This window comes from Pyrgilauda ruficollis, unplaced genomic scaffold (assembly GCF_017590135.1).
Source record: "Pyrgilauda ruficollis isolate IOZ18807 unplaced genomic scaffold, ASM1759013v1 scaffold200, whole genome shotgun sequence".
Lineage (NCBI taxonomy): Eukaryota > Metazoa > Chordata > Aves > Passeriformes > Passeridae > Pyrgilauda > Pyrgilauda ruficollis.
The window spans coordinates 446915-468934 of record NW_024519208.1 but is presented as its reverse complement, the minus strand read 5'-3'; the positions used below and the strand labels follow the sequence as shown (position 1 = coordinate 468934).

Here is a 22020-nt window from a genome sequence, read left to right as displayed (position 1 = left end):
CAGCGGTGGCCACTTCAGTGCTGCCACAGGTTGGCATGGCCCCACCGTCTGCCCTGGCCCTGATCACAAAGATTTGGCAGCGAGGCTGGGGCAGGAGGAGAAGTGCTGCAAGTGTCAGGTTTTGGGTCCTTATCCCCTCCTGATGGCCATTTCCTTCCTTTGCCACTGGTGCCACCTGGGCTGGGCTGAATCCAGCCCCGCTGGACCTGTCCCCCAGCATTGTCCCGGTGGGTGCAGCTCCTGGCACAGAGTCTGGGCCTGGCACCACGCAGGAACCAAAGGCAGCTCTGGCCCTCCAGCCCCACTGTTCCCATCACCAGGAGCAGCACCAGGAGATGCTGGGGTGAGGGTCTCTGCACCAAGCAGCTGAAAGGAGCTGCACCAGCTCCTGTCACTGCGTGGGGAGGGGGAGAGGGGGTTTAGGGGACCTACTGTGACCTCCACTGCTGCCACAGCTGAAACAGCCCTGGTCAAGGCCACTTCTCTCATAAGAACAAATGTTACTCCAGGGGCTCAGCCAGCAGTGAGCTGCATCCACCTCCCTCTGGCTTTCCTGGGACCAGGACCCCAATTTAAACCCAGCCAGGTCCATGGGGTGAGACCCTATCATGAGGAAAAGGGATCCTGCTCTGGTAGAGCCTCTCCACCTCCACCCTTGTTGCCCTAAAACCGTGGGGCTGAATCCCAGATCTGCAGCACCCAGCACATGCTCAGGTAACCCTGCAGCATCTCCTTCTCCCCTGGGCCTTTCCCCGGGCCGTTCCCGAACCTGTCGGTGCCAGAGCAGACGCAGCACACGAAGGGTTAAAGGGCCGGCGGCGGGAGCGGGTGCGTGGATGGCTGCGTGGGTCCCGCGTTGCTCACGGCAGGTGTGGTGCCGCTTATGTAACCTCATACTTTTGGGTTGCGCTGAGCACTCGGGGTGTATTTTCGCTCTCGCTCTGGCGCGATTCAGCCGCGACTGTCCCAACAGCCGCAATCGGCGACCGCCTTTTGGGAGGGGCGAGTCCCCGGGGCCGGACCCTGCGTGCCACGAGGAGTCACTGCGCTGCTCCCGCTCTCAGTTTCCCCATCTGAAATGGGGCTAATGAGGGTGACCTGCTTCGGGCAGCTCCCGTGACCCCGGGGGACGGCAGCGGCCTCGCCGCGCGGGGGCTGCCCCCGGCCGGGGCCGCTCGGGATGCGCGCCGGGGTGGGAGCTCTGCCTCCATCCGGGGCCGCGCTCGCAGGAGCCGCGCTGGAAGCAGAGCCTGCGAAGAGCGAGGCGAGACGTCGCCCCTCGTCCCGTCTGCGTGCCCATCCATGCGGAGCAGGCAGGAAAGCCGGGAGGAAGGAGCGAATCCGGCCTGCGAGAGCAGCGAACCCGTTCCCAATCGCCATCAGCAAAATCATGTCAGACAGCAGCACTGGAGCGCGCTCGGCCCCTCCGCCCCCGGCCCCGGCCCCCTCCCCGCCGCAGCCGCTCCCGCGCCGGAGCAGAGCCGGGCGGTTCTCGGCGCAGGGGTGGGAGCACACAGAGTGCCACCACGGCTCAGCCCCAGCGTCCCTCGGCCACTGCCACCTGCCTGTGCCCGAGCAGGGGGACAGCTCCAGGAACATCAGGGGAGCCCCTCTGCCAGCGGCCCATTGGCAGCTCTGCAGCCCCGGCTCAGCCCAGCGTTTGGGATGGATGTGGGCTGAAATTTCCCCCTTCAGCTGCCATTAAAATTGTTTGATTGAGCGCTGAGAGGCTGAGGTGTCCCCTCAGGGCCCAGCTGCGAGGGCAGGAGGCCATCCAGGGAGGAGGCAGTGTTGCCATGTGCAATGATGGTGATGGTGGCTGCATCTGTGCCTCTGGTGGATGTTCTGTCCACGTCCATGGCTGATGTGGCTGTGCCATGTTTGTGACCATGACTGGATGCCATGCTCATGGCAGATGCCACACTCATGCTGGTGGCAGATGCTACATCCATGCCTGTGGTGATGCCAGGTCCCTGGCCATGGTGGATGCCAGATCCGTGTCTGCAGTGGGAGCAGTTCTCATGCCTATGGCAGATGCCTTCTCCACACACATCAGGTCTCCAGGCCAGTGCCACTGTCCCCAGGCATCTCAGGGCACTGCTGAGCACTGACCCTGGCACCTGAGCACTGGCCCAGCATTGCCAGGACCAAGTGCCTCCACCCTTGTGATGTGGCACCAGGGAGGACTCTGGTGACCTGGTGCACCACAAACCCCAGCCAGGGGACTTTGTCCCGTGCCAACACCTTGGGCTGTGCACGGCGAGGCTGCCTTGTGTGGTCCAGAGCCACCATCTCTTTGCATGTCTTAGGCAGTGTCCCTTATCCAGGGTACAACCCCGGGCCCCAAAACCACCTGTGCCTATCTCAGCATGAAGGACGGGGTGGGAATGCCTCCCTGCCACCTTCAAAGCTTCCCACTACTTCCACTGTGCCATTCCCGACCCGCAGGGCTCCTAGGTGGGATGTGCCCCCAGACCTCAGCATCTGCACCCTGGCATGGGCACACTGGGCAGCCGCACGGGGGTCCCCGTGCTCCCCACACCCCCCCGGTGCCAGGGGCTGCCCCTTCTGCAGAGGTCCCCCGCCCTGTCCTGTCCTGTCGTGTCCTGCCGGGGGTTTTTTTGTGGTCCCCGCGCCGAGCGGGGTCCCTGGCGGGGACAGCGGGGCTGCACGGGAGCGAAGTGAAGCAAGGCAGCAGTGATTCAGCGGGACACGCAGCCGGCCCCGTGCCTGGGCGAGCCGGGGCAGGACGGGCACCGGCACGTCCCTCCCGGGGGCGGGCAGCCCCGGGGGCAGCTCCGAGCCGCCACGGCCGGGCGGGGGTCGCGCAGACCCCGGTCCCGGGCAGGCGTCGGCAGCGCCCGCGCAGCGCCGAGCACCGGGCGGCGGAGCGGCGGGGATAGGGATGGAGCAGGAGGAGGAGGAGGACGAAGGGCAGGAGGTGGGGCTGGAAGTGAAACCGATTGGGGGGGGCGGGGCGGGCTCGTCATGTGAACGGCCGCATGCTCGGGCAGAAGTGGGTCACGGCGCGGCGGAGGGGCAGGTGCCAGAGCCGCCCGGTGCCGCCCGGTGCTTCCCGGTGCCGCCCGGTGCCTCCCGGTGCCGCCGCTCCCCGCCGCGCCCCGCGCCGCTCCGGACCCCCGCGCCGCCCCATGCGCCCCCCGGCGCCCTGACCGCGGCGGACACGATGCGAGGTGGGTCCGGGAGGCTGGGGGCTGCGGGGGGCAGCGGCAGAACTTGGTCCCGGTGTGGATCGGGGAGACCCGCGCCAGCCTGGCGGAGGGGGACGGGGAGGACCCGACGCCAGCCCGGACGGGGACACGGGGGAACCCCGCCGGTGGGGGACGGGGGGACTCGGTGTCAGCCCGGACAGTGACAAGGGGGGACCCTCATCAACTTTGCTGGAGGGGCGCGAGGGGAGCCGTATGAGCCCCGCGGAAGGGATGGGAAGGACCCCGCAGCAGCCCCACTGGGGACACGGGGGGACCCGCATCAGCCTCGCTGGAACGGGACAAGGGGGGACCCGCACAAGCCCCGCCGAGGGAAATAAGGGGGGAACCCGCACCAGCCCCGCCGGGGCCGCTCTGCCTCCTCCAGCTCCCCCTTCGTTAGGAATAAAATTCTTGTTTATTTTGCTTTGCTTTCCGACGCCGGCTTAGACGCACTCTTAAGCTTTTTCCCGCACTAAACCCCTTAATCTCCTCTTCAATATGTTGCTCCCACCAGGGCTGGATTTATTGTAGTTTTTCCCCCCTTTTTCCCTTCCTCACGGTGTGGGGGGCAGTTTGGGAGGCTTCTGCAGGAACGGGCAAGGGATCAGGTGCAATTTTGGGTGCCCCTTTTCCAGGGCAGGGGTGAGTTGTGCCAGCACCTGCTTGGTTTAACCCATTACCAAAGGCAATTCCTACTTTTCACCCCTCTGCTTTGCCTAGCAGGCGGTGGGGAGGAGGAGGATGGAGGGAGGAAGGCTCCAGCAGGACAATCCAGCGGGGCCTGGTGATGGTGACGCAGTGGTGGCCAGACTCAGCTCTGTTCCCAGCGTGCTGGGCTGGGATTTTCATCCTCCTTTAAATCATTTTTCCATCATGCCCTGCCTTCCCTGAGCCCTTTGCCTTGCCAGGACTCCCTCGTGCCCCTCCGTAGGAGTGTTTTGGGGGTGCAGGTCTTTAGGCTCATTTTGGGGTGTGGGTACCAAGACGTTCATCCCGAGCTCCTCAAATCCTGTTTCCTCCCCGCACCGCGGGTGCTGCAGCTCTGCCCTCGCCGCACTCTTGTGTAACAGTGGGGCCGGGTGGGTGAGGAGGGCGAGGCGAGCCCCCCACATCCCCTTCCTGCCCCTCGACATCCTGGGTTTTCACCTTTATTAGGACGGAGGGAAGCATTAACGCCTGCCTAATTGCGATCACGCCTGGCTCTTACGTAGCACTTGCACAGCCAGCACCGGTTTAATTAGCAACTGGGCGAACTTTTCCTTTTTAAAAAATATTTTTCCTTTCCCCGCATGAATTGCTGGTGTTGACCCTAATTTGGGGCCGAGCCCTCCTGATATCCCACAGTTCCCCCCAGTCGGGCGTTTTTCCCGCAGTCCCGCGTCCTCATCCCTCTCGAAGCCCAAATGCCGCATGGCGACGCCAAATTGATTCAATCTCCATTTTCCTTCCCAAAACCGCCACCGCTCTGCCCCATTTCCCCGGGGGCCACAGCAGCTCCTCGCTCCTGTCCTTCCCTGCGCCGCGGCTGCGCCGGGGCCGGGGAAGAGGCTTTGCCTTGTATAATCCTATACGATTTCCAGCCCTCCTGCTCACTTGTTTTGCAAGCAGCGTGGCGAGGAGCGTGCGGTGGCTCGGCAGCCTTTGCGACTTGTCCTAGTGACCTAGATCTGTCATTGGAAAAATCAGAGAGTGCGGAGGAGGAGCTTCCCTGCCCGTTTCGGCGGCGTGCACACGCTGGCGCGGCCGAGGGCGGCCGGCACCCACCGGCCCTCCCGCACGACGGCCGCGCCCGGCCCCGGTACCGGAGCGCGGGGATGGCAGTGCCTGCCGCTCCCCAAAAAACCAGCCTGGAGGAGAAAGCTGTCCGCTGGCTTTATAGGGTCCTGAGAAGTCCAGACGGGATTTGGGATCCCCCACGCTGATAACCCCAGGGAGAGTCAGCACCAGGAGGGGAGAGCAGCGGTGGGGGCCGGCGGTCCCTGTCCCCAGCCCAACGTCCCTGTCCCTGCTGCCTGTCACGTTTAACTTTGAACTCGCGGCGGCTATTTAAAGAGCTGCTAATGTCTAAATCAGCCCGGTTTATCGGATGTGGTGAGCAGAGCTGCTCTCCTGCCTTTTTTTAGCCCCAGGGAGATAATTCCCCCCGGTTTAGCAGCAGTGCCGGAGGGGTTCTCCCACCGCAGCCCGGTTTGTCCCCACCCCGGGCTGCAGGTCCCCCTCCCCGCTGCCTCACCTTTGCCACCCTTCTGCAGCAGGCAAAGTGCAAAGGGCTGCGTCCTGCGCCGGCGGGGCTGGCCTTGGCACGGTGCTGCGTGGCACGGGAGCTGCTGAACCGGAGCTGCTGAACCGGAGCGGCCCGGGCAGGAGCCCGGCGGCCCCGGGGGAGCCACATCGCCCACCCGGCGCTGCGACTTCCCTGTTGGGGGCACTGCACCACGGGACAGGGAAAAACAGCGCTTTGCTGGGGACTGGGGAGAATGCAAAACCTCCGTTCGCGTGCCTGCAAAGGAAGGTGGCCAGGGGTTGCCCCAGGGCAGGGTGAGAACAACTGAGCGCTGTTCTGGCCCAAAGTTTCCAGGAAATCTTTGCTAATCACTTAGGAAAGCAGTTCCCCCTCCAGAATCCCAGCCCGGCACGGGCCATGATTGTGTCATCTAAATTTTCCCTACTGCCCACTTGGCCTCGGTGTCCCTGTGCCTGGAGCCGGGGCTGAGAACACCCAGCATGGGCCTGGCTTGTTTGGCGTTCCCCGGGGGCATGGATGGGGATGGGATTTTTTGGCAGCCACGGCTGAAGTGCCGGGGTGCTGGGAGAGCCCGAGGCACTGCAGCACTGGAGGCTGTTTAATAGCAAAGCCAACAGCAGATATAAAGGGGTGATAACTCCCTTTATTTCCTTGTTTATTCCTGCCCCAACAGCAAAACTGTGGATGGTGGCTGTGGGGAAGCGCAGTCACTCCTGGGGCTGGAGGTTGCTGCAGGGGATAAAGGTGAAGAGCTGGGTTTTAGGGCAGGAATGGGAAATGGGGTGATATTTTAGGTCCCTGCAAATCCCTGTGGGTCCCTGCGTGTCCCTGTGGGTCCCTGTGCAGCCTGGACTCATCCCCCTCTCCCTGCTCTGGCTGCACCAGGGGGATGCTGAGTCCCCCTGGAAGGGGAGAGGTGGTGGAGGTGAAGCACTGGAGCACCCCGGTGCCCTGGCTGGGGCTGGGGGATCCGGGGGGCTGCAGGGCTGCTGCCAATTACCAGGGGTGCCCATCCTGCAGCATCGATGGAGCCTGGCAGAGCAATGGGGCACGGAGCTGCTCTCCCAGCAGATTCACTGGGTAATGAGCCAGGGCACTGGGGAAGCACCGGGGGGTATTTGGGGCAGGGATGGCCCCAGAGGCACGGAGCCACCTCTGAAATACTCAGAGCTGGGGTGCTGCCCCACTACCTCCAGCAGGGACACCATGGCCTCATGTGGCCCCCAGGGGAGGAAGGGGTGGCCATATTCTGTCCCTGTGGGATGACGGCTGTGCAGGCTCACCCTGGGGGACTTGCAGGGATCTGCCAGTGCATCCCAAAACAAACCCCTCCCAGGAGTCCTCACCCCCCAGCCAGGGGCACCCAGTTATGCTGATGGGGAGGGGGAAACAGCTCCAAAAATTCTCCAGCAGCAGTGGGGTCACAGCACACCCCAAGGTTAATGGGGTGCTGAGGGTTTTGGGGTGATTCCCTCAAAGCAGTGAGATCATACGGCCGAGGGGAGGGACAGGAGGAGGAGGAGGAGGATGGGGCCACCATCCTCCCTGCGCCACAGAGGAAGGGTCCGGCCCCCCCGTGGCTGCGTCCTGCCTTGTTTTGTTTTGGGGTGCAAGAGATGCCCGCCCTTGGGGCGGAGGCGATGGAGGGGAGGGTGTGCCGGCCGATTCCTGCTCCGGGGAGGGCGGTTCTGGCTCTGCCGAAACCACCGGAGCCTCCAGCACGGGCTGGGGTGAGCGGTGCTGGGCTGGAGGGGACACACACAGCCAGGTCTGGGGGGTGACAGGCGACCTGGGCGCTGTGCAGGGACACACCTGTATCCCTCACCTGGAGCTGCAGCTCAGGGTGACAGATGGGTGCCCCCAGCTGGACGTATCACCCCAAAATCCCCGCTCCCGGTGGCGGGAGGTCGGGGTGCCGCCCTGAGCACCAGCCCGGCCCGGGAGCGGCCGCGGGCCCGGAAGGGTTAACGGCCGTGGTTACACAAGCGCGCGTGGCCACGGGCAGAAAGTGTGTCAGTGGGACAGGATGGCTCCGAGCGCGGGGCAGCGCAGCCGCCGCTCCGGGGGCCATCGCCCCGCCACGGCCGGGGCCCGTGGCCGCACCGTGCCACAGGGCCACTTACATAAGGGCCGGCCGGTGGCAGCGGGCCGGGAGTTGGGCAAGAAGTGTTTACAGTGGGAGGAGAGCAAATACCACCGCCGGGACATTTTAATTGCCGGCTGGAGATCATTATTACTTATTTTTTTTAACCCTTTCGTTGTTTCTTTTATCCTGATCTCTGTTTTAGCCCCATCGGCCCCGGGGTGGAGGTTCCTTGCTGCCTCCCCCAGAGGGGAAAAGGTTCACCCCCCCCAAATGTCCCTCCCTGTTCGCAGTGTGGCCGGTGGTGGCACGGTTGGAGGAGATGCTCAATTCTCTGGTGGGGAAACTGAGGCACGGGGGTGGGTGGTGGTGGTGGTGGAGGAATATCCGGGATTTGGGGTCTACTGATATGTTTTCCCTGATCTCAGTGAGATTTGGGGGATGTCAGAGCTGCTGTGGCCACTGCACCCCCACCCACATTCCTTCCTGTACCCCAAATCCTGGGGATTTGCCCCAGGAGTGTGTGTGGGGGTCGCAGGGGAGATGGGGGGGTGGTCGGGCCGCCTCGGGGGTCCATGGCTGCGGCACGAGGGGACACTGATGGAGCCGACTCGGTGATTCAGCCGGGTTTACAATCAGAGCAGCAATTAACCGTGCCGGGCTGTAATTGCCATCGCCAGGTTACGGCCGTATCTCCACGTCAGTTATTTGGGGCGAGCGTCTTAGAGCGGGTCAGGTGCCAGTGGCGGGCACGGCCGGCTAATTAGCAGGATGATAATTAGAGCCCCAAAAGGCTGCGGGCACACGGCGGGTGGTCAGGGCTTGTCCTTGGCCAGGACAGCACCATCTCCATCACCCTCAGCTCCAGCCCGGGGGCTCTGGGCAGGCGGGATTTGGCCCCCGGCATTACACGAAGCCTTTGGGATCGTTGGGGTTTTTGGGCTGGCGTCGCTGGGCTCTGCCGGGGGCTGCCGGCGGTCCCGGGCCGCGCTCAGCCCCGGTGTTTGCCGGTGCCGGTAATTCCGGGTACCGGAGTATCGGCCGCGGGCGTGAGGGCGCGGCGGGCGCGATGCATCACCCGCGCTGCCGGCGGCTGCAATTAACGTTGCATAACGAGCCGACGCCGCTTCCTGCCGGGGGTGGCACCCCTTCCCTGTGCCCCCCGCCATGCCACCACCTCGGTGCCATCCCGGGACAGGGCTCGGGGCACGGTGGTGGGGAGGGGAGCGGTCCCTGCGGTCCGGCAGCGTGGGGGAAGATGGCAGAGGGATCCAGGGAATTGGGGGTGTCTTGGTCATCGGAGCTGGGTGGTGATTTGGGGGTGGCCACGCGTGGCCCTCCTGGTGCCTCCATGCCCCTGCGAAAGGGGTGGTGCTGGGGCTGCGGTGTTGGTGCAGCTGCGGGGGATGTGAGGATGCCCTGGACATCCCTGCCCTGCCCACCGCGGGGAAACCAGCTCTGCTCTCCCAGGCTCAGAACCACGGCAGAGGCGTAGGCAGAGGATGTGGGGAGGGGCAGGGATGGGATGCGACTCCCTCGAGTCGGGGGACAAGACACAGCCCTGGGAGAAGCCCAGCTCAGCAGTCTGGGGGAGGAGGGGTAAGCCCCAAAACCACCTGGTGCATGTGGGGCATTAGGTTAATCAGTGAGCCAAAGGATTCAGGAGGGATCTGTTCCTCCACTTACACCTGGATTGGGAGTGAGTCCTTCCCCAGAGCTGCCGAGAGCAAACCTGCCCCAGGGGATACTGTGGTGGCATCGCCGGGGGGGGGTACCAATAGCATCCCTGGGGGTACCAATAGCATCCCTGGGATACTGAGCATCCCTGGGGGTACCAATAGCATCCCTGGGATATTGAGCATCCCTGGGTGTACCAATGGCTCCCCTGAGGGACAGAGAGCATCCCTAGGAGGGACCAAGGCCATCCTGGGGGACTGAGCATCCCTGGGGGATCAATGGCATCCCTGGGGGACCGATGGCACCTCGGCTGCCCCTCTGCCCAGTGAGGCTTCAGTGCCCCATCCCAGCCTCCCACAAGCAGCAAGGGACGCCAGGACCCCGCCAGGTGCTGGGGCACAGGTGGCACTGGCCGAGCACTGGGATTGTCACTCACAGAGGTGGCCCTGCAGAACACATCTCTCCACCAGAGCCGCCGATGGCTCCCAGGGGAGAGGAGAGGCAGAAGGGAATTACCCAAGCAGGGATTTGCACAGGCCCAGGGGATTGGAAATAACCATAATCTGGCCGTGGGGGTTATTTTGGCGCGGCGGTGGCTGCCCAGCACCCTCGAGAGCGCCGCCAGGCTGAGCCCGGCCGGGGCTGCGGGGGCTGGGGCGGGGATTAGAGGGTGCAGAGATGCCGGGAGGCACGTACGAGCCCCGGAGGTGCCGTGCATCCCCCCCGCGTGGGTCGGGAGGGCAGAGCCAGCCCAGATCTGGGGCAGCTGGAAAATGAGGAGGACGAAGCCTATTAGCAGCTCAGTGCCAGCGAAGCAGAAGCGGGGAGGGAAGCGGATTTGTGGGGGGGAGGGGGCCGGGACCTTGAGCTGGGGATGGCTATATCGGTCCTGGGTTTCAAAGGAGCTGCTGGGGGGGTGCGGGGGGGCCCAGACCCTCTGCTTGGGCCAGACATCCAGCAGCAGAGCATCTGCAGCTGCAGGGATGCGGATGGTCCCTGGGCCGAGGCTGTCCCTGTCCTGGTGCACACATCAGTTGAAAAATAAGGGGAGTGATTCCAAAACAGGGTCCTGGGCAGGCTGGGGCAGAAACGTTCTGTGCTCTCCCAGATCCAAGGGCTTTCCTACCCTGGCTCTTGCTGCTGGGGAATGGGGATACCCCATGCCCTGTGTGAACCTTTTAGGGACCTCTCTGAGGTGCAAGAATCCTTGTGGCATCTGTGGGAAGGGCTGAGCTGTCGCTGGGTCCAGCTCTCGTGCCTCAGTTTCCCCAAGCGCTGAGCCAGCCCACGGCTGTCGTGGCCGGGGGCCACCTCCCTCCTCCCTCTCAGCAGTGACCATCATTAACGCCCGCGGTTTCCCCTCTTTCCCCACCCACCGCAGCCCAAATCGAGGTGATCCCGTGCAAGATCTGCGGAGACAAATCCTCAGGGATCCACTACGGTGTCATCACCTGCGAAGGCTGCAAGGTGAGCCCGGGGAGGCCGGCTGCGGTAGGGGGGGCGGCCCTGCTTCCAGCCGGGCGCTTTCCCAACTCCTCCCGTCCCATCCCGGGCAGGGTTTCTTTCGGAGGAGCCAGCAGAACAATGCCAGCTACTCCTGCTCCCGGCAGAGGAACTGCCTGATCGACCGCACCAACCGCAACCGCTGCCAGCACTGCCGCCTGCAGAAATGCCTGGCACTGGGCATGTCCCGCGACGGTGAGTGGTGCCCCGGGGTCCCCAGGGGCCACCTGCTCCTCCTCGGAGCGAGTCAGGCACTCAGGATGAAGCTGCTCCCCCCAGGGCCAGCATGGTGCGAGGAGGGTTTGGGGAGCAAGAAATGCTTTTGTGTTTTCCGCGGGAAAATCGAAACTGGTTCTGTTTGGTTTGACCCAGGGTTGGTCTGGGACGGGGGGGGGGGGGGGGATGCCCGGGGTTGGGGGGGGGGGGGGGGGGGGGGGTGCATCCAGTGGGGTGCCAGCCCCGCTGGGGGCTCAGAGACCCCCAGACCGGGCTCTCCCCCGGGAGCCAGGGCGTTGGGCTGTCGTGGCTTTGCCCAGGGGGCGAAGCTGCCCTGACACCGCCTCTCCCCTGGGGCAGCGGTGAAGTTCGGCCGCATGTCCAAGAAGCAGCGGGACAGCCTCTACGCCGAGGTGCAGAAGCACCAGCAGAGCCAGGAGCAGAGCGGCGGCACCAAGGACGAGCCCGAGCCCCTGAGCCGCGTCTACACCACGAGCGTCAGCAGCGGCCTCTCGGACCTGGACGACATCTCCACGCTGTCCGACGGGCTCCTCTTCGACTTCCCCCTGACCCCCGACGGCAGCAGCACCTACTACAACCTGGACCTGCTGGCCTCGGCGCAGCCCTCGCCTGACCAGTCCAGCCTGGACGTGGCTGATGCCACGCTCATCAAGCAGGAGTCCATCTACGAGCTGATGCTGGAGCCGGCGCTGCTGGCACACGGGGCGCTGGAGGGGGCCCAGCTGCCCCCTGACATCTCTGTCCTGGAGATCGGTGAGCACCGGTGCAGTGCAGGGCAAGCATGGGGGGTGTGTGGCCCCGAGGATGGTGCCTGAGGTCACCCCAGCACCTTGCAGGACACCCCCAGCTCTGGGGACACACACCTGCTCTAGGGGAGGGTGTCTCTGCCCATGGCAGGGGGTTGGAATGAGATTTAAGATGAATAAATGGATGGAATTTAACCTTCCAACCCAAACCATTCTGGGATTCTGGGACTCAAAGATGAGCCCAGCCTCAGCTCTTGGAGCAGCCCCAAGGCTCCCTGATGGAGCTCAGCACACCCAAGGTCATGTGGCACATCCCTGCTTGCTTCAGGCTCAGCTCCTGCTGCCCCATCTGTCCTCACACCCCCGTGACACAGTGTGAGAGCCCCATCACCCCTCCAGCCCCATTGGTGAGGACAGGGTTGGGGTCCCCAGGTCTCACTGCCTGCTGTCCCCACCCTGCAGACCGGGTGGCCCAGAACGTGGTGAAGTCGCACCTGGAGACGTGCCAGTACACAACGGAGGAGCTCAAGCGCCTGGCGTGGAGCCTCTACTCCCCTGAGGAGGTCCGTGCCCTGCAGAGCAAGGTGAGTGCCACTGGCACAGCCCCCTGGCACAGCCAGTGTCCCCTGGGCTATGCTGGGTGAGGAAGGTCTGTCAGTGCTTTGGGAGCTGCCCAGATTGGGAATTTGCTGTCAAAGCTCACACCCCAGGTGTCCTAATGCCACCATCCCCCATGGATGGCACAGCACTGGGGACTCATCCCTGCCCTGGGGGTCACAGAGCTGGGGTGCTGGGGTGCCAGACTCTTTGAGAGTGTCCCCTGCGGGTGGCACAGCATTGGGGTCTCATCCCTGCCCTGGGGGTCACAGAGCTGGGGTGCTGGGGTGCCAATACACCCTGAGTGTCCACTGTGGATGGCACAGCACTGGGGACTCATCCCTGCCCTGGGGGTGACAGAGCTGGGGTGCTGGGGTGCCAGCACAGCCTGAGTGTCCCCTGTGTCCCCTGTGGATGGCACAGCACTGGGGTTTTGTCCCTGCCCTGGGGGTGACAGAGCTGGGGTGCTGGGGTGCCAGCACAGCCTGAGTGTCCCCGCTGTGGCACAGAGCTGCGAGGCCATGTGGCAGCAGTGCTCGCTGCAGATCTCCAACGCCATCCAGTACGTGGTGGAGTTCGCCAAGCGCATCGACGGCTTCATGGAGCTCTGCCAGAACGACCAGATCATCCTCCTGAAAGCCGGTAAGGGGGGGAGCCCCACCGCCCCCCTTGCATCCCTGACACCCCCCTTCGTGTCCCCACTGTCCCCCTCCCACCCCCAACACCTCTCCTGAGCGGCAGCCGTGGGGCCAGAGGCAAATCCCATCTTTTCTCTTGGCTGGTGCTTTCCTTGTGGGGTCCCCTCCCGGCTGCCCCAGTTCTCCCAGTGCTGGGGGAGCAGGTGCTGGGCTGGAAGGAGCTGAAGGTCACGTCTAAGGGTGATGGTGAAGGGGGGCACGTGGGGAGTGGCTGCCTTGGGCAGAGGCTTCATCCAAATGTCACCCAGAAACTGGGATGGAAATGAGAACAGAAGGTTTTCCTCTGGGAGAAGGGGTGCCAAACTCAAACAGGAGCAGGGAGGATTGAGAGAGAAGGATTGGCCTCTTCTCCCAGCAAGAGACTGGGAAGAGGAGGATGATGGCAGCACACACCCACGTCCCCCACCCTTCCATCTGCCCAAGCTGGCAATGCCGTGCCCAGGCCAGGGAGCTGAATGTGCAAAATCCCCAAAACACTGGGAAAACCTCATAGTTTCTAATCTGTCAGAGCTGGGGAGCTGAGATTAGCACCCAGCCCTGGGGACACGTGCCAACGTCCCAGCGGGATGCTGTACCCCAAAGCCAGAGCTGGCTGTGCCTGACGCGCTGGAGTTTAACTCATTCTTTCATTTCTTCCTTCCATTTTCTTTTTATTTATTTTGTTTTCACCCTTTCCTCTCTCTCGGTGCTCCACCACGACCTCGGTCTCTTTGTGCCTGGCTGCGAATGACTGGATAATATTTCCCTTTGGTGAAATATTGTGGTCACAATTGGACACCTAAAAAAACCCAACCAATCCCAAAAACCCAAACTGGATTTGTTGAAATACCCATTCTTCTCTCGGGAATGAACAATCTGGACCTCAAACGTGCACTGGGGGCTTTCCTCTTTCTTACATTTGGTCCTGGGGTGATGGAAACCCCCCTGACCTTCCCCACCCTGCCCTGCCCTGCCCTCGTCTGCGCTCTCTCTGCCTACATCAGGTTGCCTCGAGGTGCTCCTGATCCGCATGATCCGCGCCTTCAACCCCTTGAACAACACCATCCTCTTCGAGGGCAAGTTCGGTGGGATGCAGGTGTTCAAATCTCTCGGTAAGGGCTTGAGCTGGCCCTCCCTTCTCCTCCCTTCTCCTCCCTTCTCCTCTCTTCTCCTCCCTTCTCCTCCCTTCTTCTCCTCCCTCTTTCTCCCACTTTCTCCTCCTCCTCCTCCCCTATCCTCTGTTTTCCCTCTCCCTCCCTGTCCCTGTCCCTGTCTGGAACCCAGTCAAGGCTGGAATTTGCCAGGTGAGTGCCCAGGACCCCCCTCCATCCATCTCCTCTCCCAAAACCTTTCCAAGCCCCAGGTGCCACTGGGCTCTGCTGGTGGGTGGGCAGAGCGGTGACAGTGACAGTGACGTGTCCCTGCTGTCCCCTGCTCAGGCTGTGACGACCTCATCGGTGCTGTCTTCGAGCTGGGGAGGACCCTGTGCCGCCTGCAGCTGTCGGACGAGGAGCTCGCCCTCTTCACTGCTGCTGTCCTGCTCTCCCCAGGTACTGGGGGGCCCCACGTCTGGGGGTGTCCTGTGGGGAGAGCTGACCCCATAAAAACCTTCCTTGGTGGATGATTTCAGTTATTCCTGGGAAAGGAACTTGGGGGGAAAATGCATCTAAAGGTGGACAAAATGCATCTGTCAAATTTCCTTGGTGGGAAGAGGAACAGTGTCACCCAGGGTGGGGTGGGGAGCAGAGAGAGGAGCCAAGTAACCCCAAAACCATCCTGGAGAGCAGGGAGGGCTAAAAAAGCCAGGGGCAACTGCCCTGTGCTTAGGAGAGACCCTGTGGTGGCTCTGCCCCTGTGGTGACTGGTCCTGTGGTTGTGGGAACTGGATTAGCCTCTAATAGTTACAGCATTCTAATAGTTAGCTTCTAATTGTGATAGAATTAGAACATATATATTGTCTCACCCTTACATAGGACTAAAAATAAAATAAAAGTTCTTAAAACGCCTCTCTGTTGCCCCATCTGTAAGTCAGAAAAGAACTTAATCCAGCAAGGGGTGACTCTGTCCTTCCTCTCCCGCAGACCGCCCATGGCTGACCGAGTCCAAGAAGGTGCAAAAGCTCCAGGACAAGATCTACGTGGCCCTGCAGCACGAGATCCAGAAGAAACACTCCGCTGAGGACAAGCTCTCGAAGGTAGTGGCACAGGAAACCCGGGCAGGGCTGCAGGGGGTGTCTGAGCTGGGGGACAGGGCTGTGCCAGAGCTCACGAACCACACGGGCATTTTGGAGAGAGAGACCCCAAACCTGTCAGAGAAGGAGAATTTTTACTTCCAAGGGCTGTGAATCCCCATTGTGGTGCAGGCAGAGGCAGCACTGTGCTGCTGAACCTGGCAGTACATCAGGAAGTGGGTTTTTTTAGGTAAAAGGAGCCATTTTGGGAATGTTTTGACCTGTACAGAGCTGGGGTTAGGAGGAGACCCCCGTGGAAAGATGTGGGTTTGGGGGTGAGGCCAGGTTGCTGCCAGGCTGGTGGCAGTCTGGGCACTCTGCTGATGCCCCAGTGTCAGGCAAAGCCAGTGATCCCCAAACCCACCCCCTGTGCCCAGGGAAGGGGGAACAGCAGCGCAGGGGACACCAAGTGATCCCCAAACCCCCCTGCTTGTCCCCAGGAGAGGGGGAACAGCAGCATCAGGGCCACCACAGCCAGCATCCCCGTGGTCACCAGCTCCTTCTCTCCCTGCAGATGGTTTCCAAGCTGCCCTTGATGAAGACCATTTGCAACCTGCACTTGGACAAGCTGGAATTTTTCCGTCTCCTGCACCCGGAGACTGCCATGAACTTCCCCCCCCTCTATAAGGAGGTTTTCAACTCGGAGCTTCAGTACAGCGACCCCCGGGAGAGCTAAGGCCAGGAGCCAGCGGCCCCCTTCGAGTTCCCCAAAATTTGGAGACAAACTGCACTTCAGAGGTTTGGGGCAATTTATTTAAATCAAATAATCAAAGGCAAGAGAACCCCGAGGGGGGCTGCGGCGCCTCCCTGGCCCCGTCTCCTCGCTGTGGATTGCAATAGCTCTTGAATGTAAAGCACCTTGAAGGAAAAAGCAAATGGACTTTGCCATACCAGTGAAATGAATGTGAAATCTCTGCTTGGGAGAGGAGATGCTCCTGGCAGTGGTGAGGGACCGGCTGCTCCCGGTGACACGGGAGGAGGGAGTGCCCTTCCCGCTGTCCCGGCTGCACTCTCCACCTCCCATTTTTATTTCTTTGTTTTTTAATTATTATTTTTATTTTATTGTGGTTTTTTAACCCGAACATCAGGCATGGGATAAAGAAGGGGCGATGCTGACTCGGCCGGGTCGGGTTGGGGCTGCAGCTGAGGAGAGGGAAAGGACAGAGCCTTTGCTTTATTTCATCTCCCACGGGTGCAGCGGAACCCCGGGAGCTTGGCCAAGAAAGGTCTGCCTGTGGCTGGTGGGGGATTCAGCACAGGATTTTCCTGTGGGGGAAGCTGGTTTGAGGGAAAAGATGCCCAGTGTAGCAGGGCAAAAATTGTGCAGGGTCTCCATGCCCTGCATCACAGCATTTTCCCAAATTCCCAGCCAGTTCCTTGTCCAGCTGGGTGACCACCTGACTTTGTGGAGCTGGTTCAGCAGGTTCGTCTGCCTCGTGCCACCTCTGTGCATCCCAAAAGCTTTTGCAGGCCTGTGGGACTTCAGCCAGAGCCCAAATCCTGGCCATCCCACCCCAGAGGCACCCGTGGCCACTGGAGGGGCCCATGGCTGTCCCTGTCCCCGTGGTGGCCGCAGCAGTGGTGGCTCTCTGGGTGCTGCTGTTGTGTGTAGTTCTCTTATCAATCCCATTCAAACTGCCCCATGGTTCAGCACCCAGAGCAGGGTTTGTGACCTTTTCTCCACCCAGCCCACAGCTGGTCCCATTCCCAGGTTCCCCTTTCCCACACCACACACAGGAGCCCAGATGTGGCTGCAGGTTGAGTTGGACCCAGGCTTTCCCCTCAAGGAGCTCCCTAGAACTGTTATTTTGGGAGTTGCTCTTGAGTTAGCAGGATTTAGGAGCTTTTTAGGGGGAGAAACTGCCTGTTGGAGCCAAGGGGAAGTGAAAGGTCCTTATTCCCTTCAAGGAGTAAGGCTGGTTGGAAGGAATGTGGTGTTAGGGACCTGCTGCTCCTCTTGGGAGGCTCAAAAGGCGATGAAGGAAGGATTGGTGGGATGATGCTGTTCCAGGCCACGGCAGCAGGGGATGCTTGAGAGACTCTGTGGCTCTGCAGATGGATTTTTCCATCCCTGCTCCTGCTCCCATTGCAGCAAATGCCAAAAACCTACAAGGGAAAAATCTGCTCCGAGGCAGCCCCAGTTTCTGCTGACAAAGGGCTAAAATCCCAAACCCCTTTCCTGCTTTGTGCTGATTCCTTGTGCACCCAACCCCATCCTCGGGCAGCTCGGACCATCCCCGAGCAGGAGCCAAAACCTTTGGATCCATAACTGCACCCTTCAAACTAAACAAGCAGCTTTTCTAGCAACATGAAGGATATTCCTGCTTTTGTAAAAAGACCTCCTAGGGAAGACCATGGACTAACCTTGACGAGGGAAGACTCCCCAGGAAGCTGATGGGATTTCTGCTCCGCTCCAAGGCAGAGGGAATTTGGGACCGCGTTCCTCCCCGGCAGCTGCCACGCGCAGCCCTGAGCTCCCTGGCTTTGCTGACCACATCCCAACTGCTTCTGGGAGTAGATTGGAGCCTGCCAGCCTCGGTCCCCTCTCCGCTGGAGCCAGGTCTCTGGGAAAAGGCTGCCGGCCCTCCCACGGCCCCACGCCACGTCCAGTGCCAATGCGTCGCTGTCCAGCGCAGCGTCCACGGCGTGGGGATGTGCCCGGCTCCTCTCCTGCCCTCTCCAAAGCTTGGACAGAAGAGAGAAGTCAGTGCTGCCTTTTACGTCCAGAGGGTTGTGCCTTTTTTTTTTTTTTTGGAAGCATCATTTCCGACAGCACCGTTCACTTCCCGGGAAAAGCGGCCCCAGAAGGTGACTGCGCTCGGAGGGAACAGCCCGTGGGGGTTTGGGAACGTTTGGGGAAAAACAGAAATTAAAAAAAAAAAAAAAGCACACACCCTTCTTTTTGCCCTCAGTATTTGTCAGACAACCCAACACACACCAATGGTCAACGCCACCGACTTCATTTCATCCGGCAAAGAACCCAGGAAAGCACCTTAATTTGGGAACATCACAGCGTCCAGCCCATGGGGAGAGATTCTGGATTATTCTGAGCAATAAGAGCCCCCCCGTGGGAACCTAGGGAAGACTGGAAGTATTAAACACGTGTAACTCGACCTGCCAAACTGCAGGAACCTGCACTTTTCAGTTCTCTTTAGAGGAACCGACTTGATTAGATGATTTTTTGGGAGGGGATAAAGTGATTGGGTGTCGATTCAGTGATTCCTGGCCTGGGACGGGTGCCACGCGTGGAAAGGGATGGCAAGGGGTGGAAAGGGATGGCAAGGGATGGCAGCCCCTGCCTGGGGCTTGCCAGGGCTGTGCCAAGGTTCCTCACCCCTGCTGGGCCACCCAGAGCTTGGAGCTCGCAGGGAAAGGGCGAACGACAAAGCCTGGGCAGAAATGCCCGAAAAAGGGAGATTTCCCTCTCCCCTGTGGCCAGGGGGGAGGGGGCCCGGGAGCCCCGAGCCCCCCGTGGCTCTGGTGCTCTGGAGACGTTCCCATCCCAGCACGGGATGTTCCTTTCCAACAGCCCTGGGCAGCCATGGCTCCTTTCCAGACCAGATTAATTTAGTGTTTGTTTGTCTGCTCTGGCAGTTTAGCTGAGTGTCCATTTCCACCCACAGAACCCTCACACTGTGTATAAAGATGGATCAAAAATATATATAATATATATTCTTGTGAATGTTGGTGGAAAAGAGAAAAATATATAAAGTTTCAGTCGGCTTTATGTTATTTTTTATCTCTATGAATGAAAGGAAGAAATGGAAAACCTTTTATTTCCATTGACCACCCCTCCACACACACCTACCTGTAGATACCAACAGGTTTTATGGAAATGTTTTACTTTTTAGATTTAGGAAAATGCTTCTGTTCTCATTGAATGTTCTGTCTTGTAAGATTGTAATTTCTATTTTTTTAAAGAAAAGAAAATAACTAAATAAAATTTCCTCTTTCAGACCAGTCAGCTTAGGAAGGGAGGGCAGGGGAGGGAGAAACGTTTATTTAAGGACAAAAACTGTTGTTGGAATTTTTCATAACATTAAATAAAAAGTAATATAATGTATGGATGACAACCTTTTTACTGAGGTGTGTTCTGTGGGTACATAGATGTATATTGCACAAAATTTACAGGAAGAAAAATAAAGTCTGTTTCACAAGGTAAAAAAAAATACATATATATATAATGTTGGAAATAATGATTTTATATTTTAGCAAAGAATGAGAGTGGAAGTGAATCCCTCAAAGTGATGGAAAAGCTTTAATTTCTTCCATGGGTTAAAGACTGAGCTGTATCAGAATCCCAGAATTATTTGGGTTGGAAGGGACCTCAAAGCCCACCCAGTGCCACCCCTGCCATGGCAGGGACACCTCCCACTGTCCGAATCTCTGCTCGGGGTGCACACAGGTCAAAGGGATCACTGGGTGTGAAGCCACATCCTCGTTTCCTTCTGCTTCCCCTGTGAGCCTCACCTGGGTGTCCATTCCCAGGTCGGGGCTGTGTCCCCTGCAGGTCACGGCTGTGTCCCCTGCACACAGCTGGGCTGCCCAGGAGCTGTGGGGCACAGGGAAACAACAAAAAGGGATCCTTGGAGCAGCAGGGTCAGACAATGCCAGCTCCCACTGCTGCCCTCGGCCATCCCAGGGGACAACACAGCTCCTCCTCCTCCTCCTCCTTCCCACCCATCTGGGGTTCAGATATTGCGGGATAAACCCTGGGCAAAGCAGGGCACCGCTTGTGGAGATGTTGGGAAAGGCCATCACCCACTTTGGGGTTCCTGGGGTGTCCAGGGAACTGCTGTGTCCCATGTGGGAGCTCCAGACCCTTGGCTTGCTGCACACTGACATTTTGGCTTTCATTTTAAAAAATATTTGTTTTCATATTATTTTAAAATTATTTTTATTATGTTTTTTGTTATTTTTAAAAATTCCACCCCACCCCCCCAAAAAAAAATAAAATCCTGTTTCTTTGGTGTATTTCGGGAAAATAAAATAAAATAAAATAATAAGTTAAAGCGTGGCAAATCCATTTAAAAATCACGTGTGAAGAGCTGCTCTTTAAACAAAAAACAAACAAACAAAAAAAAATAACAAAAATAAAATGTTCAGGGAAAATGGCTGCAGGGGAGAAGCTGGGAATTCTGCAGCCCGGGCTCAGGAGGGACAGGATCCCACGGGACAGGGACAGGAGTTTGGGGTGGCCGCCCCAGTAGCGCTCCCTGTTTCACTGGTCCTGCAGCACTGGATTTACTGGGGCCGAGTGACCTCTGCTGGTTCACACCCAAAATCTGCCCTGCGTGGCGAGGATCCGGAGGGATTCCAGGGCAGCTCGGCGTGCTTTGGGGAGAGTTCCGGGCAGGTTTTCACAGAGGTCTCAGCATTCTCAGCAAGGAGGGATGAGCCTGACACTGCTGGAGCTGGCAGGGACAGAAAGCACGGCCCCAGCGCTTGGAAATGGCTTTGAAAGGCCAGCTGGGGTTTGATACACCCGAATTAATAGGATTTGCAGAGCTGGGACCTTGCAGAGGGATCCCTGCTATATTAAGGAGTCTAATGTGGTGAAAATAAGGACTTAAGGAGCTCCAGAAGTGCTCAGGCTGGAAGGGACCAGAAAAAAAAATTAAAGAAACAAAATAAAATTCCTCTTTTAGACCAGGCAGCTTAAGAAGGGAGGGCAGGGGGAGGAAGAAATACTAATTTAAGGACAAAACTGTTGTTGGAAATTTTCATTACATTAACTATAAAGTAACATAATGTATGGGTGACAACCTTTTTACTGAGGTGTGTTCTGTGGGTACATAGATGTATATTGCACAAAACATACAGGAACAAAAATAAAGTCTGTTTTATGAAGTAAAAAAAGTTAAAAAAAAAAAAAGTAAAGTAAAAAACCCCCACAAACAACTAATAATGTTGGAAAGAGTGATTTTAAATTTTTGCAGAGAGTGAGACTGAAAATGAATCCTTCAAGATTTTGGATTGGAAAAACTTTAATTTCTTCTGTGCTCTCAGGACCGAGCTGTACCAGAATCACAAAATGGTTCGGGTGGGAAGGGACCCCAAAGCCCACCCAGTGCCACCCCTGCCACGGCAGGGACACCTCCCACTGTCCCAGGCTGCTCCAAGCTCTGCCCAGCCTGGCCTTGGGCACTGCCAGGGATCCAGGGGCAGCCACAGCTGCTCTGGGCACCCTGTGCCAGGGCCTGCCCACCCTCACAGGGAACAATTCCTGCCCAAGATCCCATCCAGCCCTGCCCTCTGGCAGTGGCAGCCATTCCCTGGGTCCTGTCCCTCCAGGCCTTGGCCCCAGTCCCTCTGCAGCTCTCCTGGAGCCCCTCCAGGCTCTGCAGGGGCTCTGAGCTCCCCTGCAGCCCTCTCTCTGCCCGGTGAACGTCCCCGCTCTCCCGGCCATGTCCCGGCCCCCTCAGCAGCTCCCCCGGGCGGGCGCGGTCCCGGTACCTCAGACAATTCTGTCCCTCCCGGCTGCCGTCCCGCGCCACCGCCCCTCCCCTCCGCCCAGTCCCTCACATGATAGCGGTGGGTGCGCGCCGCGAGGCACTCTGGGAATTGTAGTTTACAGCGCGGAGCGCGCAGCGGCGGCGGTGACTGGCGGGACTCTGTTTCCCGGCACGCCCCGCGGCGACCCGGGGGGAGCGGGACCGGGCGCTCGCTGAGGTGGGCGCGGGGGGATCGGGCCGGGGGCAGCGGGCGGGCCGGGGGCGACACGGGCTGAGGGATGGGGGAGAGGGGGGTCGGGGAGGAGAAGCGCGTCTGGGGGGAGCCGGGGGCCGGGAGAGGGAGCTGAGGGTCGGGGGG

The 22020-nt window shown here is 59.8% G+C and overlaps 2 protein-coding genes across 2 annotated transcripts in view; both read left to right on the top strand.

The window, feature by feature from the left end:
• The first annotated feature begins 3004 nt into the window (after positions 1–3004).
• Positions 3005–19162, top strand: LOC121353362 (nuclear receptor ROR-beta-like). Its single transcript, XM_041467137.1, has 10 exons — positions 3005–3194; positions 10599–10684; positions 10774–10915; positions 11297–11710; positions 12166–12287; positions 12810–12942; positions 13982–14089; positions 14417–14527; positions 15059–15171; positions 15722–19162. The coding sequence occupies exons 1-10, from the start codon at positions 3188–3190 to the stop codon at positions 15881–15883; spliced, it is 1398 nt and encodes a 465-aa protein (XP_041323071.1). The 5' UTR covers positions 3005–3187; the 3' UTR covers positions 15884–19162.
• Positions 19163–21788: 2626 nt separating this feature from the next.
• SCAMP4 (secretory carrier membrane protein 4) overlaps positions 21789–22020 on the top strand; it is a 20564-nt gene continuing 20332 nt past the window's right edge. The window contains exon 1 of the mRNA XM_041467138.1: positions 21789–21879. The gene's annotated coding sequence lies outside the window, so the exon portion shown is untranslated. The remainder of the gene's footprint in view (positions 21880–22020) is intronic.

What these genes read in the sequence shown, in the direction of transcription:
- LOC121353362 (XM_041467137.1), top strand. An exon ending in TCACCTGCGAAGGCTGCAAG is followed by an intron (nt 10,685 to 10,773) that starts GTGAGCCCGGGG and finishes CATCCCGGGCAG; the next exon opens with GGTTTCTTTCGGAGGAGCCA. An exon ending in GATCATCCTCCTGAAAGCCG is followed by an intron (nt 12,943 to 13,981) that starts GTAAGGGGGGGA and finishes TGCCTACATCAG; the next exon opens with GTTGCCTCGAGGTGCTCCTG.